The sequence below is a fragment of the Sus scrofa genome, chromosome 15 (assembly GCF_054392235.1).
Source record: "Sus scrofa isolate SSC_HxYL_T2T_F1_AM1 chromosome 15, Sscrofa_HxYL_maternal_Yorkshire_Landrace_v2.0, whole genome shotgun sequence".
In the NCBI taxonomy this organism is placed as follows: domain Eukaryota; kingdom Metazoa; phylum Chordata; class Mammalia; order Artiodactyla; family Suidae; genus Sus; species Sus scrofa.
Window position 1 is genome coordinate 124,651,773 of NC_139397.1, and position 18,767 is coordinate 124,670,539.

Here is an 18,767-nt window from a genome sequence, read left to right on the forward strand (position 1 = left end):
ATTAGTGCAAGGGTATCACAAGAATCTTGAAGGCTGCACTCAAGTGACTAAAGTGGAAGAAATACCATCGCCAAGACTAGTTGAGCATATCAACAACTCTGGGTCGACTCCTGTTCTGCGAAGGACGTGCTGTCTGACCTTGGGCAGGTTGCCATCTCTCTGAGCCCCAGTGTGCTCAAGAGCAATGGTGGCATTGAAGGAGATCTCTAAGATCCCTTCCAATTCTAGAAAGTGATGATTTATCTATAGTATAGGTTACCACCTGTGACTAAAGAGAAGGAAATGGGGAAATTAAGTCAGTGTTGTCAATGGCGAAGTCATGGGGAGACACACATACGCATCAAGTTAGCTCCTAGATCACGGAGCAGCAGTGAGGGGGAGAGGAAAATTCAGAACCAGGGGAACTGGGAGCCAGCACTGTCACTTGCCGTGCCCCTTGGGCCTTCTCGAAGTCACATGCCCTCTTGAAGTCCCAATTTCTCTCTGGGAAGGCAAAGTGTCATGTTGGTATATTACAGCTATTCCATTACTATGCAGTCTTATTGGATGGCTCAAATGCAGTGTAAATGAAGTAAAAATTCAAATCAAAGGTAAATCTTGTTCTCGCCCCCTCTTGTAGGTGTCTTGGTTGTTTCCGTATTTTTAAATACATAGTGGGATGCTATCTATGCACAACTAAATTATGATCAGGCAGAATTTTTAAGGAAACAATAGCTTAAGTTCAAGCCAGGCAATATTGGTCGTTTTGAACAGCTGAGACAAAATGTTTAATGTTGAAGAAGGAATCATGAATCTGCTTATCGCAGGGAACCTGGAAAACCATGCTCATTCACTGTCATCTCAAAATCAGGTTCCAGTTAAAAGTTTTAACCATCTCCCTTTCTAACTATAATCCTAAGTGGAAGATGAGCTATTTCTACTAAATTATTTATCAATTCCACCGAGCCCTGCTTTTTACGAGGTTTCTTTCTATTAGCACAGAATTTCCAATTGAATGCGTGACCCCAGATTAGAGCCCTCACAATGCCTGTGCACTTTCTTCCCCTAGGTTGTCCAGGTTACACTTTCAGACTACTGCCTGTTGATCTAGAGTTATGTTTTTGCGCTTATTAGGTTACCAAGTTTGCTTCTCTGATCTGTGAGTTGACAAGGCGATACCTGCTTGCTACACTGCCACACAAAAACCCTGCAACTTCCAAATAAGGATGCAGCAAAGGAAGTTGCTTGGGGTAAGACTGGAGTCATTTAGTGTGGGGTCAGATAGCAGGATAGTCTGGAGCCACCCCTGAAATCACCTTTTTGTCTTTTTTAGGGGGATCTTTTTAGGGCCGCCTCCAGGGCATATGGAGGTTCCCAGGCTAGGGGTCCAATCAGAGCCGCTGGCCTACACCACAACCACAGCAATGAGGGATCCAAGCCACATCTGCAACCTATGCCACAGCTCACGGCAATGCCAGATCCTTAACCCACTGAGCAAGGCCAGGGATCAAACTCACATCCTCATGGATGTAAATTGGGTTCATTAACTGCTGAGCCACAACGGGAACTCCTGAATGCACCTTATGTGGCAAAAAGCGATGCTTGAAAAGTTGTGCAGTGGGTAACATATTTCCAGACACATTTTAAACAAAAGTCATGTGTCTAAATATGGAAGCTTCAGTCATCTAGAATATTCACTATGTAAGCCATCTCCTTTCCTCATGGCAGAAAGACTAGACTTAGTAGCTTCCCCTCTTATCACTTCAGCGCAGTGTAGGTTGTCCCCTACCTAACGCGTTCAATTTGATATCCTTTGACATGTCAGGCTTATTCTTACAGAAAAATAAGCCTTGTTCTAAGTACTACTGCAAAACTGTATTACCTTTCCTCATGCAAAGACATTTCTAAGCCAATGCCCTTTGGACATGAGAAGGTTACATTACTCAGCTAGTCATGGGTCTACTAAACATCCAGGGATCACCAGGTAGGGCTGTGGACTCCAGGGCTCAGTGTTTCTCCCACTGGAGCCTATAGTTTCCCATCAGCCGGCCTTGGCTGGCCCTGCTGTCCAGCTCACAGGCCTGCACGGAAAGACATGGCAATAGATATTGATAATTTTCTAAAATATTTCCCTGGCCCCTGAAGCATCTACTGTTCTCTTTACCTTGAGTTTTATTAGGAGGAGGACACAAGCCATCAGCTTCACCATTCTTTTGGTGTTCATAAGTCCAAAGTGTGAAAAGAAAGCTTGAGTAGCACCATGTCCCGTGCAGGGGACAAACGTGCTCACTGTCGCTCCCAGGGAATACACCACTTTTCTCAGGGATGCGCTCTGCAAGGGGGGCTGGGATCGTAACACCAGTCAGGTGCTCTGCCTTCCTGCTTTTACTTGGATGTTCTTTCCTGGAAATCATGTGTGGGAGAGAAGATTTTGGTAAGTATTCTTTCCAGTTCTGGGAATGCTCCCTCTTCTTGGTTTCCAGGCCGCTTCTATTTGCACCCTGCTGGTACTCCGCAGAGCCGCCCAAATAGCGCTGCCTCTGACCAGCCGTCTCTTCCCCACTTTGTCACCAGCCTCCTCCTGTAAACTGACTCCCACCTCAATTATTTCTTCTCACCTTTGCCCTTCTTCCCTCCTCCACCAACTGCTTCAAGTTATTCTCCGCAAATCTGCTCTCATTAATGCCATCCCAGAACCGACTTTTCCCTTTTCTCTCCAAATAAACGGCTTTCAATAAGCTGCTCCGAACCCCCCAAACAAATAACATCCCACAATCCACCTCGTTCTAAAATATTGCTTTTCATAACCTCCAACCATTTGCTCTCCTCCTCCCCTTGAAGAAATAAACCGTCTTCAGTGTTCCTTCTTATCTGGGCATTGAGCTACCTCATTGAAACCATAAAACACACATGCACACACACACTCAGCGACCTCCCAAACAAAGACAAATGACCTAATACAATCTTTCGCCTTCCCCTCCTCTGAGAAAGAAAACTCTCATGAGGTATGTAAGGACCCATTTGTGTCCCTTTGAGGATTTTTTTTCTCCCTGACGAAACAGGCTAAGGAGAAATACAGTAAGGCATTCCAAGGCCAAACACATTCTACTGTTTATTACACATATTACATTCTTAAATAAAAATGCGTCACATAACATTTTTTGCATAGATATCTTACAATATACCAATTTAAAAAAGAATTATGAAACAGACCAGTAACAAAAATAAATTTTTTCTTCATTAATAATTTTGTAACATTAACATACCACCATCATATAATACAAATAATAGTTTTAAATCTTAAGACTTTTGTACAGCAAAAAAACTTGACAAAGTAATATATTTATATATATATATATAAAAAGCTTAAAAAAAATAAAATGTCAAAAAAAGGCATAACCGAGGGCTATAAGACTGGGTACTTCTGTGATATATTATAAATACCAGAGAAGGCCTGAGAGCATGTGACCGAGGGAGGTGGGGGAGGGGAGGGGGCTGGGAGTAGGTCTCTCCAAACACACTTGTTAGACACATCTGGCAAAAAGGAAATGTATAGTGCAAAAACAAAGGTCTTCGAGCAACTTTTAAGAGGGTCATAGAGATTGGAAAGAAAAGTGGTGGCTGGGAAGTTATGTGGTGGGAGGAGGAAGGGGGCGACAAGAGAGAAGGAGTCTGGGGTGGGGGGCTTATGGAAAGGAAGGGGGAGGCTTCAAAAACATTAAACATTTATTTTTGCCTCTGTGTTAGCAAGGAGATCTTGGCCATAACAGGTGTATTTTTCCTCCCTGGAATGAAGCAGAAGTGAAAGACAAAGAAATGCAACCAAGTCTGGGGTTAGGTAGAAAATGCATGCTGAGAAAAACAAAAAGCAAAAAAGGTTGAGAACTAGCCAATGAGCCCCAAAGCCTTTCAGGACCTAGATTTGCAGAAATCATTCTGCCCCGGGCCCAAAGGCCTAGGATTAAAATGTCCCCTCTCCCCACCCTCAGCCCCTCCCCTCTATGTGGAACTCCCAGTGTGTTTTCAATATACTGGCAATTATAAGCATCCATCCCCCCCAAAAGATAGTAGGCACTGGTGGCTACTCCTCGTAAACGTCAGTAGCCTAAGTGTTTTCCTTCTGCGAAGGTACATTAGGTACAGGTGCACACGTGTCCAGCTGTGTGCACTCATACCACCCTCATTATTCTGACGTGGGATCCATTTTATGGCAGTAGACAGAAGCTGGAGTCAAAGCAGTTTACGATTCCAAAGCTCACAGTTGAAAAAAATTGTATAAACAGTCCCCAACAAAGAACGTATCAACCTTCCCTCATGACTGCTGAGAGGGAGCCCTGTTTGAAAAGAGTCATCTCGTTTGGGATATTTGTGAAGCGACGGCCTAGGATTTCTCTCTCCATTTTCTTTTTACCTGTTTTCCGAGGACTTGTACGTACATGCAAGACACCTGAAGAATACAGTACTATATTGGAAGGGTGCACGTGAGAGAGTTAATTGCAGCTTTATTTGTCCCTTTTCCGGGATCTATTAGGAACCCACAGAGGAGATTTAAGAGAGGGTTAAAGGCGAGAGAAAATCCTAAAGCCTCAGGCAGTTAGTCATGGGATCTCACATTTACAAACAGTTTTTGCTTCCTTTGACACATTTTTGTTGTTCCAACTCAAGTATTCCCAAAGATCCTCACTGAGGAAAGTAGGCCATCAAAGAGGCATTGATGTATACTCAGGCCAGCCAGCCCCTCTAGTTTCCAAAGGGAAATATCACCATGTTTACCATCATCCAGACCCGGAATGCAAATTCCCTCCTCCTCCTCCCTCCCCACACTTGTCCTCGGCCACTTCCGGAAGATGCCAGGGAAAGAACGCTTCCGCGAGTAGATTTCAACCAGGTTCTACTTAATGACTTTTCACTTTGGCAAAGATCTGGGTGCAAAATGGCGGCCAGAAAAGCTGGCCCTCCTCAGATTTTTTAGAAAAGAAACAATTAATTTGACTTTTGTAGTTAGATACATTGCATCTCTTGACTTTCCCAAGCTTCTTCCTTCTCCTGAAACCAATTCGTGCAAGAGAAGCCAAAAGTATCTTGCACTATACTTTATATTTTACGAAGTGACTTCCACAGAGGAAACCATTGTGAACCAATAAAATTAATCATTAAATTTTGTCGTTCTTGCCATTTGAGTTCAATTCTTTTGTCTTTGCCATAGAATTCAGGAGTCGGGGCTACAGGCATAAGTTCTGAATGCACTGGCTGAGCCACCCTGAAAGTCCCATTTATTTCCCCTTTGATGCAAGTAGACATGGCTAATCTGGAAGCTTATCCCAAACTGAAGTCCCTAGGAGAAAAAAAAAAAACCAAAAACCTTCTCTGGCCTCTAGATTCAAAGAAGGTTTTTGTTTGTTTGTTTTTTTTAAAGGGAACTAGTTCTGCTCATCATGCATGAGGTTGGCTGTCTTTTTTACCCTGTTATAAGCAGGCAATCAAAGATGTAGAAAGGGCACAGGAGGTGGAGGTGGGGAGGAGAGGGGAGACTGAAGGGCTTTGCAAAGGAGAGCACAGAGAGGAGAGGAAATGGCCAGCATGAAGTTCATTTGGGGGTCTCTGATATTTTTATAAAATGCAGCTTTGTCATGGAATCCAAACATCTCTTTTTCTGGACGTAATACTCATCACCACCAGGCATTACGCTGGGCCAATTAACCACCAGTGGGGCAGGAAGCCAGTAGCTAGGAGCAGCATTATAATTTCAGGTTTCCACATCTTTGACTTACAGCCATGTGGTAGGAGAAAGAAGCACAAATTGAAACAAAATTGTCAATGGCTTAGAAACACTCTTTTTCTATACTTTAAACTCTGAACCCTGGATAAAGCGTGCTTGAGAGGACAACTAAAGAAACACCATGCCGGGTTTTTCCTTTCAAATTTGAGATCCCCTGGAAGGTTGGGAGGTAACAATTTAAATGAGAAAGTGGTTTCCTGTGTTTCAAATGTCCATTAAAGCACTGTTCTAAATAACCTGTCCTCTTGGAAGAAGACTAGCTTCGGGTTTTTCTTGGAAAGCCCGTTCACTCCAGCACGCTTTCCAACCACCTCTGCCATTTCAGAGATGATGGGTTCTTTATCACAAATCTGTATCCAAAATGACTGCGGCTACCGCTCCCCTCCACCCCCCACAGACCAGACTGGTAATCATTCAGAGGTGTCAAACCGGCTAGAGAAGAACAGTTTCAAAGCCATACGCTTAGCACCCACCAGATTCTCAGGCCAGTTCTCACAGTCAACAGATGCCTGAAGCAAGCAAGCTGCACCATCGTGGTTCAGTGCATCCTGCTCGGAGAAAGGTCAGGAGCAGATTACAAAGGACCTCGCTCATACAAAAGAGAGAGGAATTGCTGAACATTTCAAACACTGATGAAGACCAAAGGGCCTTTGTTCTGCCACATTCAAATGAGATCTTTTCAAGACCGCAGATGACAACGGGGAGTGAACAAGCAATGATTACTCTTTTGCATTTTTTTTAAAACTTTCTTTTTAATAGAGCCTTGCATTGGTCAGTTCAAAAATTAAATTAAGTATCATAAACCCTTAATAATAGCATTTCGAGAGGCAAGAGCAGCTCCAGCTGGGGAGAGAACGTTTGTAAAATCATGGCAGCCACGGCTAATGCCATCACTGGTGTGTGCGTGCAGTCATGCTGGAGGCTGCTCTAGAAAGGGAAACCAAGGAACCAACACAATCTGGGGTATCTAAAGTATCATCTAGTGCACTGACTGGAGGCGCTACAGTTTAATACAGCTGAGGTTCAAGGTCCCTCACACATCCTTCATGGAGAAAGGATGTACCACACATTCAAATATAATCCCATGGTATGCCCTGATGGACTGGCTACAAATGCACTCAAATGCAGTCGAGAACTACGAGATTGTCAGCAAGCAGTGCTCCAGAAATGGTTTCTAAGTCATGTCTAGTTTTAAATCTTTGGAATAAAACTGATTTTTTTTTTAAATACCCTCCAACTAACATATACATAATTGCCTCTGGCAAATGGGCAGATTTTGTGTGTGTGTGTGTGTGTGTGTGTGTGTGTTTAGGGTGGTTTTCTTTTTTTGTTGTTTTTTGTGGAGTTTTTTTGTTTTTTTTTTGTTTGTTTGTTTTTTGTTTTTTTTTTTTTTTTTTTTGGTCTAAATTGAAAAAAAGAAAAAGAGAAAGAAAACTTTAAGGGCCAGACCTCAGAATGCCCCAAGTGTCCAATTGGCAGCTACAGCATTTGTGATAAGGAGGCTCCTTTACCCTCAGACGAGTAGTTTCAACATTTCAGTGAAATCAAAGTTTGTAGAAAGCTGAGAAACCAAATGCCAAGGATCTTGAAGGTTGCTGTCATAAATGTATCTGTTTCTTACATTATTTCCTTTTAAAGACTTCAGTTTTGCATCCCAAATAGGTATGGGTTGGCATTTTAACAGTCAATGAATCAAACAGTCAAAGGAGGGCAGGAGGGGAGCCAGCTGGTAGGAAGGAGCAGCAACCATGGGCGGACCAAATGCCATTTTTGTTTTGTTAGACGTGTCTTGAAGGGATGGTCCCAGAATATACAAAATATACAATCTGCCCTAATAACCACCCCGCTTGCTTGCATAGGCCATTTAATGGTCCTGAAGGCAGTCTTTGGAGTTGAGGCCAGTGCCAGCTAGCTAAGAATGCGGGTAGATGGAGACCGATATTGGATGTGTGTGGGGGGGGATGGAAAGTGAGGCATGTAACCCCTCGAAGTCAGCTTGCAGAGTAAGTGTGAGGCCTCTCTTGATCCCGGGTGCTCTAGGTCACAAGCCATGGTGGGCCTAGCCAAAAAAAAAAAAAAAAAAAAAAAAAAAAAAAAAAAACTCAGAAACGTGTCTCTCCTTTTAGACGGACCATGAGAGAAACATCTCAACCCTTTCGTTAAATGTCCACCCTTCATTCCCACAACAGCATTCTGAATGGTGAGTTTTAACAAGTGGGGTGATATGACTCAGTGGGTATGAGAGAGGAAGAGAGGGTGATGGTTTTTGAAGCCACCAGACTTGGGAGGCAACCTCCGTTTTCCTCACTCCTGGACAGAGTGGTATTTTTGGCTTTTTGTCAGGTCATAACCCAGAGTGAGTTAAATATGCAGCTGCCCTTTGAGAGTAGCGACATCTATGCTGAAACTGGTTACTGGGTAGCAATGACACATAGCACGGGGTCGATCACTATAGGCTGAGGTCATGATGCCTCAAGGGGGATGAGAAAAGTGTGATGTCCCATCTGATTGGCTGCTTCGAGAGCTGGACATCCAGGTGCCGAGAGAGAGAGAGAGAGAGTCCTGGAGAGGTTTAGTCCATGGAGAAAAGGTAAAACATTTAAGCTTCCAAATAAGCTTTTCAAGTTTTCGTTAGCAAAAAAGAGAGATTAAAAAGAAAAAATCTAGCACTGGCAATAAGGTGAGGCTCAAGGGATATACTGTGATTTATCATCAAGGACTTTATTCTCTTGGCCACTTTGCAGTCATGCTAGAAGTTTCCAGAATCCCTAGTGCATATGGTGTGCAAGAGTCAAAAAGTAAGAAAAGAAAACTCCTCCCTGGAGAGTGAAGTCTAGAGAAATGCAGGCCAGAAAGGTGTAAGGTGTTATTCCAGAGTCTGCCGCCGCTAAGGCCGTTGGTATCGACTGGAAAGATCTCAATAGTACTAAGAAGAACCAAAACTGATCAACAGTTCTGTGAGGAAGTCGGACGCACGGAATAGTAGGACTTTTCACACACAAAGGACAAATAAACCAAGAGTTAATTTTGGCTACCAAACTGCAATTTGGTTTTCTAGGTCATTTTCCCCCAACTATTTAAAAAGAAACATTAGTGCTACACATATGCAACTTTAAGACGTTGTATTCTCCTATCAAGTTGCACTGAGAAGCAAGTTAAATGAGCCCCTCTTACTGCCGTCCACCTGCAGAGACGTCACAGCCATTTTCTTTGATTTCCATTGGCAACAGCGGGAAATAATTCCAATAGTGCTGAAGTCAGCAGCCAGACTGCCTTGCTGAGTTCACCGGGTTCCCTTCTTCTTCATCTTCGACCATCTGGCTAGGGCAAGGCATAAAGAATAGACGTATATATTTTAAATATAGCTGAGTGCATGACTGTGTGTGTGTGTGCGCATGTGTGCGTGTGTGTACACAGAGGTTTATCAGTGAGAACTTTCTCCTGCGAGGCAATGGGTCCCCGCTCGAAGTCCAGCCCCGCCTCGCGGCATTTCCTTCAGACAATGGCCGATGCCATGGCAACTCTGGCCTTTAGCTTTCTTAGATATGTCTCTTCATATGGAGGGCAAGATGGTCAGACCTGGAAAAACACCTAGGAGACAGAAAAACAACAAGGATATTAGAGGGATCTGGGTGAAGAACTCCACTTCCTTCACCCATTAGAAAATGACTCCTCCTGCCTTCAAGAGAGGCAGTGCATGGGAGTTGAGAAGACAAGGCGGTGTGTAGGGAAGGGGAGCTCAGGGCTCAGCCTGCTTGGGTTTGAATCCCAGCTCTTCCAGGAGCTGTATGACTCTGAGCACCTTAACCTCGCTGTTCTTTAATTCCTCCTCAGTACAACGGGGATAATTACAGCGCTTACCTCCTAGGTGGGTTGTGGGAATGAAATGAGATGATCTCCGTAAAGTGCTTAGAAGATTTCCTGGCACATGGTAAGATCTCAATGAGCATCAACTATCCTTATCATTACTGTCATTATTAAAGGAGACACAAATGTAAAAGTATTTTGGAAACAAGATGTGCCACGCCCACATACTATCAACACAGCAAAGAATGCTTAGTCTGTACTACTGAATGATGAAATGCTAATATTTCAACAACTGGATTTTAGTCTTAAACCTCACAAGGAAAGCCCAGAAATGCTGTCTGTGATACTCGCACATCTATAGAGACACTCTATATTCAAGTTGAGAAAAAGCTCATGTCTATTAAGTATGGTATAATATGCAGGCATGTGCTAGGTATCTCCCCAATATTACCCCAGTAACATCCCTAGCAGCTTTCCACGCTAAGTATTCACACCCCTTTGGTGTACGTGTGGTAAGGACACTGAGGCTAGAGTCGCACAGCCAGCCAGTGGAACATGTGTGATGGGGACCCCGGTGGATCTATAAGCCCCCTCTTTTGAACCATTTCTCAGTATCCAAGGTCCACCACTGAGTGCATTCCTCAGCCTCAGGGCGAACGCAGTGGCTGTCTTTACTCCTGCCCTTCTTCTGATACCACCAACTTGACTGTCCCCGGGGTAGCAACTCTCCTGCACTCTCAACTGAATGGAGCTGACCATCCTCCTGAGGCTGAAGTCATGGCCATAGTAATCTGCTAGTGACCATTAGGTGACTCATAAAGGTCAATGAGAGCCAGCTCTGGGACATTTGCTGAAAATATAGGAAGAGATCTCTCTCCCTTAGGGTAAGGGTACCAAGATTGAAGCCTGGAGTTGCAGGTGTCCATATGGCCATGTGGGGAAAAGCCTGCTTGAGAATGAAGGCAATGGGAAAAATTGGGGCCTGCAGAGGAAAGGGAGACAGTTTCTAGTCCTAATGACAACATCTGAGAACCTGGACTCAGCCAATCCTAAAGACTAATCCAATTCTGTTCTTCTTAATTATCTGAACTACTAAATACCCTAATGCCAGTATGAGTCAGGGTTTTGTGCTTATAACTAATAGAGCAAACATTTCCACACCCCTGAAGTCTACATACAATCTCAGGTTCTGGCTGGAATTCCTGAGAGGGCAGCACAGAAGTGAGCAGTCATTTTTTGGCCCTGGGGGCGTGTTCCCCCTCAGGTCCTCCTCTAGAAACTAGCCACCTTCCCACCTGGGAGGAGAGTCCCAGGGTCCCCGAATACCCTCAGAGTCCAAACTCAGGGTGGGATGCTAGCAAGCTGTCTTGGTGAGGTTAGAAAGGCTTCCTGTTCTGCAGAATTTCCCTGTATTTGCTCATTCCTAGAACAACAAACCACAACACCGGCCTTATCCCCTCACCCCAACATTCTCTGCACACTGTCTGTGGTCATTTCTGAAACAGGCACACGTGCTGGACAGAACCTCAAGGAAATGAAGCACAACAGAACAAAGGTAAAATGAAAAAAATGCAAAGTCTAGTGGGAAAAGTGCAGTAGAAAATGATCTACTCCCATAACACATTGAGTAATAGTAATCCTTACTCTAACCACTTATTTCATGCCCTGATTTGGTGTCCGCAAGATGCTTGGGTTCCATCTAAGCATCTTGCAGATACCAAATCTAAGGGGATTTGATTTCCTATAAAACGGTGATAACTTTTCTTCAAAAGCAAGTACTTGATGTTACTGGTACAAAAAAAGAAAAGAAGAAAGAAAAGAAAAGGGAAAAAGCAATAGAGCCTGCAGGGGATTTAGTTTTTGACTTGTGCAACTCTGTGCTGTCCTGAGGGTACACTAAGTACTGCCCACTGCCTCTTCTCTTTCTTTCCTCCCTCCCTCCTTTCTTCCTTTTCTCCTTCTTGCCATCACTGCAGTAGCCTAAAGGAAGATCTAAGTTGGGAAGTTCTTTTCATAGGTATTTCTTTTTTAAAGTTGACATCCTCACAAGAACTCTATAAAGAAGGTACCATTCTTATGCCCTCTACCAGATGGGAGATTCATCAGAGAGAGGCAAAGCCAAACCCTGAACCCAAACAGCCTGACGCCAGAGCTCTTGGCCATACCAGCTTCTGAGTAGCTGAGCTGTTGATTTAAGGAGTTTGTAGTAGGCAGGATAATGGATGGCTCTCCCCAAATATCTATACCTCATCCCTGGAACTTGTGAATGTGTTAGGTTCCAAGGCAAAGAGGAGTTAAAGGCTTGATGGAAATAATTTGCTCATCAGCTGACCTTAAAATAGAAGATTACTCTGGATTATCTGGGTGGCCCAAGGTCACTGCAAAGGTCTTTAAAAAATGGAAGAGGAAGTCAAAAGAAAAAACCAGAGAGATGGCAGCATGAGGCCTTGATACGATGATTAAAGAATCAGGTCAGAGTTCCCATAGTGGTACAACGGAAATGAAGCTCACTAGGAATCATGAGGTTGAGGGTTCAATCCCTGGCCTTGCTCAGTGGGTTAAGGATCTGGCACTGCTGTGAGCTGAGGTGTAGTCACAGATGCGGCTTGGATCTGGCATTGAAGTAGCTGTGGTGTAGGCCAGCAGCTGTAGCTCTGACTAGACCCCTAGCCTAGGAACCTTCGCATGCTGCAAATGCGGCCCTAAAAGGCAAAAAAAAATTTTTTAAATAAAAAAAGGATGGGGACAGGAGTCAAGAAAAGTGGGCAAACCTGGAAGCTGGAAAAGACAAGGACTTAGATTCTTCCATTGAGCCTCCAAAAAGAAGCCCAGCCCATACCTTGATTTTACTCCCTGTGAGACCTGTGCTAGACTTCTAACCTACAGAACTGTGAGATAATAAATTTCCAAAGATAAATAACGATGATACATTTGTGGCAGTTGGTAATGGTAGCAACTAGAAAACTAATCTAGATTAATCTGGTCAGGCCTGAGCAGCAAGGACCTGTAAGAAAGCAAGAGAGCAGACACAAAAGAGCCTTCCTGTCCAAAACAGGAATAGGGGATTTGAGATGGTAAGAGGCAAAGCAGAAGTCTTAGCAGTACAAAACCTTTTTCTTTTCTTTTCCATAGCCTGAGAACTTACAGGAAAATAGTATTCTTGATATAGAACTTCATTTGAAAGAACCACTCAATGATGTGTGTGTTCCGTACTTTTATTCTGCTTTTGCCAATTGCCTAGCCTGTGCTGGGTATCTAGCAATTTATGCATAAGTATCTATCTTTACTCTTCAAGCTCTTTCAGGAAAAAAAAAAAAGGGAAAAAACAAACCAAATCTTTAGCCTGGTATGAAATGTGACAGCATGCCTCCTGAATCAAACTAGCATCATTATTTGTTCAAATTCTAGGGAGTGTATGGAGCTTCGAATTAGACGAGGTCCCTTACCATTGAGGTTTTATTTAAATTCAATACACACCAGCAAGATACTCAGTCATGGTTAATTTACATTTATTAATGTATATTTACTGAGTTCCACATAGGAATAGTAAAGTAAAAAGCAATAGATAGACTCAGCATCTAGAAATGCAGAATCAAATAATTCTAAGGGTAATCTACCCCAAGAGGGTATTTATGACTACAAAGCAGTCAGATGACCTTAAATGAGAAGGTCCTTAGTGATTGAAATTTGTTCATTACAGAGAACTAGTCAAACCCCTATTGTCCTTTCTCTTGCTTATGAAAAAGGCCCACTAAAGTCACATGGGCATTAAACCAATAACAACCCTCCAGGGCCCCAAAGGGCTAGATTCAGGTTGCTATTTCTCAACACCTAGAAGTGGGCTGACGTGGAGATCAAAGGTCAAAATGCCTCCTCTCAACTCCCCAAGATCTTGGAGGTACTACCCTAGGAGCTGTCTCCCTGGATTATATCTGCGTATTTCTCTTGTGGAAACAGCCCTGATAACTGCCGTCAGGAGCCATGCTCTTTGGGCTGGCCCCTAACAGTTGACCACTTAGTGCGCTGCCCTGCTCAGTGCTCATTAAGAAATGGCAGAGCCACCTCACTGCTTTCTTCTCTAGCCCGAACCTAAAGCCAGAGGTCCTAAAACCCAACGTCTTCAGGGGCCAGACAGATCAAGTAAAAGGATGCGATGGGTCAAGTGTAGGAAACACAGCACTTTGAAACCATCTGATTCCACTGCTGACAAGGCACAGAGATGGAGGAATAGCCCTCTCCAGTAGGAGGAGACAACAGTCCGTGGGATGACCCTTGGCAATTGACGCTGCACACCGAGGAGACTGGGGCGGGGGTGGGGGCGCAGCGACACATGAGTGATCACATGGCCACCATGATAGGACGTGATGACTCTCCAGCTCCAGAAAATTATGGCCACATGGGACTGTGAGCCCACTCTTACCAAATCTTCTGATTTTTCCACAAAAAGCCAGGAATAGAGATTTTTGTGACATTTAGCAATTTTAAATGTTAGCAAAACAAACAAAAACTCATGTATTTTTTTGAATCTACCCTATAGGCGAAATGCAAGCATAAGTTAGACTTGGTCCATGCTTTAAGGACCAGAAACCCCAATCCTAGTTTAGCTTCTAAATAGGGTGGTCAGATTGCTCCAATTATACAAGGCAAGAGATAGGTTTCTGCGCTCACATGCACTGTGGTACTATCAGGATTCTGTGTCCTGCAGAGGACTACAGATGCCCTGTTTCTGAAGGTCAAACTCCTCTATGGAACATCAAGTCCCCAGCCACTCCAGGCTTTCCTTTCATTGGCTCTGGGACCACTCCAACTCCCTACGCTGTCTCCCAGACCTGCTTTAATTCTCAGTGCAGTTCCTGCAATTGAAGTATAAGGTGCTACCTGTCAGGAGACACCAGTCAACTCCACTCCCTGGTTTCTGACATTGGTGAAAACACACTGACCCTCAGCCCACACCACAGGACTTTGAGCTACTCACCAGCTTCCCCAAGTACCATGTTACAGAACTTGTGCCATCACCTCAGCAGATTTCTAGCTACAGAAACCCAGGTATATTGTGATGAAGAAAAGAGCACAGAGAACTAGGTAAATTTTCCATCCCTGACATGTCCTTCACTGAAATATCCAATGGGTTTGAAGCATTTCTTCATATAAATCACACCAATGGTCAGACTGAATCCTCATATGTCAAGTGCTAGACAGCTGCATATGGCTTAATAACTCAGGAGACAAGAAGAGAAGAATACTAACTGGTAATTTCCCCCTAAGAATTCTCTGTCTGTTTCCAAGGATAATGGCTGTCCATAATGCTCCATCTCCAGGGAAGAACCTCACCACCCTTCAGGACAGGGTGCCTCATCTGTACCTACTACCACCATTATTTGGGTAACTGATAAAGGATTCCTCTGCATCCCCCTTAATATAATAATGTTCTTTCTCCAAGCTGTGGACCAAGAGTGACCATCTATGTCCCTTCTCTATTAGTAGCCAGGGTCAGAGAGGAATGCCCTTGAGATGGGAGTTGAGAGAAGATCATCACTGAAATATAATCTATAAAAGAACAACTGCGGATTCACATAAATTCAGGGAGCCCTCAAGGTAATGGGAGAGACATTAAAAAACAGGTTGTTGGGGGGGGCAGGAAGGTTAGCAGAAGGGAGCTCCAAGGGGATGAGAGACAATAGCTTCATGGAGTGTACTTCCTTAGCCCTGGGGTGGGAGGTTATCTTCAGGCTCCAGGAGGCCTGGGGGCTTTATTTAGTTCTTAAAGAATGAAGATAAGAGGAAAATAGCCTCTTCAGGAAGAAGGAAAAAAAAAAAAAAAGGAGGAAAAACATGATCGCTCCTTTATAAGCATCTTAAAGGAGCACCAAGCCAACTGGCCACCCATGAGATCTGGCCACTCCTGCCCGACTCTCCAAACAAACAGGCACTACTCCAGAGGAAGGTCTGGCAAGGGAGGTGCCGGCACAAGGATGGGGGAGGCAGGATGCGAAAGCGATCGCATTTCCTCCGACGCAGAGCCAGGCCTCTGCGGACATCCTGCACAGCCCTCCTGCCATCCTGCGAGCGGCTGGCCGAGCCGGGGAACCCTGAGGCTTTCAGGGCTTTTATCGTATTAGAAGCATTTCTCTCATCATAACCGAGACCTTTAGTATTGCATTAAAAAGATGGTTAATTTTCTTAAGCTTCCTTTTAAACACAGAAATAGGATTAGAAGGATAACACGCTCAGATGCAAGCCCATTATTTGATTATGACTAAACCTAATCCTGCCTTCACCTTGGCCTGCAGAGTCTCCATTTTGGGGTTTATTGGTTGATAATGCCAGGGCTGTCAGATACTATTACTTGTGTAGTATCTGTTGCTACGTGCTCTTTCTTCCACTATCAAATGCTGAAGGTTTGAAATTGAATTATAGGATCAGTTCTCAAAGCCTGGCCATCTTTTAGACCTGTGCACCTATTCTCAAAGAAAGGATGGTTCAGGCCCCCAAAGAATGAGAACTCTCTTCAGTAACTGCATTCCTAGCAGCGCTCAAAGGAAAGCCTTGTAACTAACCTTCCCTCTGTTAAGCAGGCTTTCTATGCTCTCATGTTGTTAAGGATGAGAGGAAAAATGGTATTGATGTTAATAAAAAGATCAGAAGCAACAGGTGACCATTCTCTATCCTGCTACTTTTCCTATTATACTAGAATCATGTGTCAGTCATCTCCTTGGAGGTAGGAGCTCTGTCTTACTGATACCCAGTGACTAACATGGTTCTGGTGTTCATGAAATACTTGCGTAACTGAACCAAGCATTCATACCATCTCTGGATTACATGCAAGAAGGCACCCTTATCTCATAGGTGTTTTCAGTGGAGAAGTAAAAGGCATGCCCACACCTGAGTCTCTGGGAGACACACTTGAGATAAACCCAAGAGCACACGACCCGCCCACCCTCCCGCCCACTCTACCATCTCCCTTCCCCATCCCAGGAGCTTCTTAGTTTCTTTACCTGTCGCAGTGGTTGCATTTAAAGGGCTTTGCACCTGTGTGTTTCCTGTAGTGCCTTGTGAGCTCATCGCTTCGTGCAAAACGCCACTCACACCCTTCCCATGAGCACTTATAAGGCTTCTCACCTGCAAGAAGAGATGGAATGACCATGGTCAGCAACAGGAACAAAAGGGCGATACACCTGATCAGGGTCTGCTGCCTATTCTTCAGACTTGGAAAGAACTACATTTCCCAACAGAGCATATCATAGTTTTCTTTTAGTCTCTGGATGTTTTTATTGTTATTATTGCTATTATTATTAACCTTCAAAAGTGGTTTCACAAGATCTTCAAATCTAGAGCCATCATTTCAGTTCCCAGAGCCAGAGCATCTCCTCGGATGGGTGAGGGATCAATTTTTATTTATTTTCTATTCCTTGGAGCACTCTGACCCCCCACACTCCAAGCAGAAAGGAAATGTGCTATTTTCATCTGAACCACAAATGCTTCTAATGCTATTTTTCTCCAGAACCTACAGTAATTTACCATTTTAGCCTTTTTGGTCTTCTCCCTCCTCCTCTTCCCTCCTACCACAAACTGTAGCCAGGCAGCTGCCTGACAAGGCAAGGAGCTCGGGTCTCCCAGAACCCCTGTTCCTTCCAGTAAATGTGAGTGGCTGGACAGTCACAAGAAAAGGCTATGATTCGAGAGTTAAGACAAAAATCACTTAACGATTCCTGGCATTTATGTGAAGTACAGTTGCAAAAGACCTACTTAGGAAGTGGGATGGATTGGGAATTTGGGGTTAATAGATGCAAACTATTGCCTTTGGAATGCATAAGCAATGAGATCCTGCTGTATAGCACTGGGAACTATATCTAGTCCTTTATGATGGAGCATGATAATGTAGAAAAAATAATGTATACATGTAAGTGTAACTGGGTCACCTTGCTGTACAGTAGAAAATTGACAGAACACGGTAAACCAGCTATAATAGAAAAAGTAAAAATGATTATTAAAAAAAAGAAGCTCGTCACTTAATGACTCGAGTGTTCATATTCGAGAGTGATACACATTATTACAAAATATTTTTAAAGTCAATTTGTAGAGCAAGGTTTCAGCCACCATGAAGTTGCTTAGGAGCACGAAATTCGAGCTCTGTGCTCAAGTGACCTTTTCGCACAGTAAATACAGATGGAGAAATATGGAAGAGAAAGTACATGACTTTTCTTAAGACCTTTTTTTTTAAACTCATCAACGTCTGTCACCCAACATGACAAATATTTACCCTTCCAACTGTATGGAGGACTGGTTCTAATAAGAAGAAAAATAATCTTTGAAATCATGAAAGTTCCTGAGCCCTGTAACTGAGAAGCTGGTTAGCAGTGCAGTCAACAGCTCTGAAGCCAACCTTCCTGGGCTCAGCTTTCACGTCTGCCCCTAACTGTCTAGGCTGGGGCAAGTTAATCACCCTCTCTGAGTGCCCTCTGTTTTCTTAGAGATAATAGTAGTATGGACCTTAAAGGGTTTGGGGAAGATAAACTAATTTACATATGCACTATATATTAATTAGAACAGTGCTGGGCACATATAAGATTCACATAACTGGTAAATATTATAAACTGCCAAACCTGAAATTTCGGGATACACCAGTGCCAAGGTAGTATGGGGGTCCCATTACGTCTCCATTTTTTAATAGATCGCCCTTCACTAGGCAGCACTGAAGGAGACATTGCCCAGATACTGTACTTGACCCATTTTCTTCTTTCCGCCTTTTCCCTTCTCTTTAAAGCTAACTACAAAGTGTTCACAATTCTGTATTTGTATCACCTAGAATTGGACCAAACATGATTGAAATTTTTATTTCATTAAATTGGTGCCCTAGTGAGCCACCGCTCTGTAAGACCCATGGAGAAGAGGAATGAGAAACGCGGGCATTTCTTTTCAATCGAACCAAGAGGACATGAAGGAAGGCCAGCGGCGCAGGAGGAAACCCATTCAGTTTTGGAAACCAGAAAAAATAAAAAAGCAGCAGCAGCACAGAGCGGTGTTAAAAGTTCACCTTCTGGATCCTTAAAGCCACGATTTTAGAAAAGTGTGCCTGCTGCCAAGAAGGCGAAGAGTGGAGGAGTCAAGTCAACTTTGGAGTTGGCACACCTGGGATCTTGCTTTGTTCATGACAGACACCAAGCCTCAGTGTCCTTCTCTGTCAAATGGGGGTGAGATCCCC

At 43.8% G+C, this 18,767-nt stretch overlaps 1 protein-coding gene across 3 annotated transcripts in view; it reads right to left on the bottom strand.

Annotated features, from left to right (window-relative positions):
- Positions 1-3,065: 3,065 nt before the first annotated feature.
- The window catches only part of KLF7 (KLF transcription factor 7), a 96,918-nt gene continuing 81,216 nt past the window's right edge, over positions 3,066-18,767 (bottom strand). Inside the window, exons 4-5 of one of the 3 annotated variants that reach the window (XM_084997896.1) lie at positions 16,561-16,684; positions 3,066-9,349 (exon numbers count right to left, since the gene is read on the bottom strand). In XM_084997896.1, coding sequence (XP_084854022.1) covers positions 9,298-9,349; positions 16,561-16,684 — 176 coding nt within the window. In that variant the 3' untranslated portion in view covers positions 3,066-9,297. 3 annotated transcript variants of the gene reach the window in all.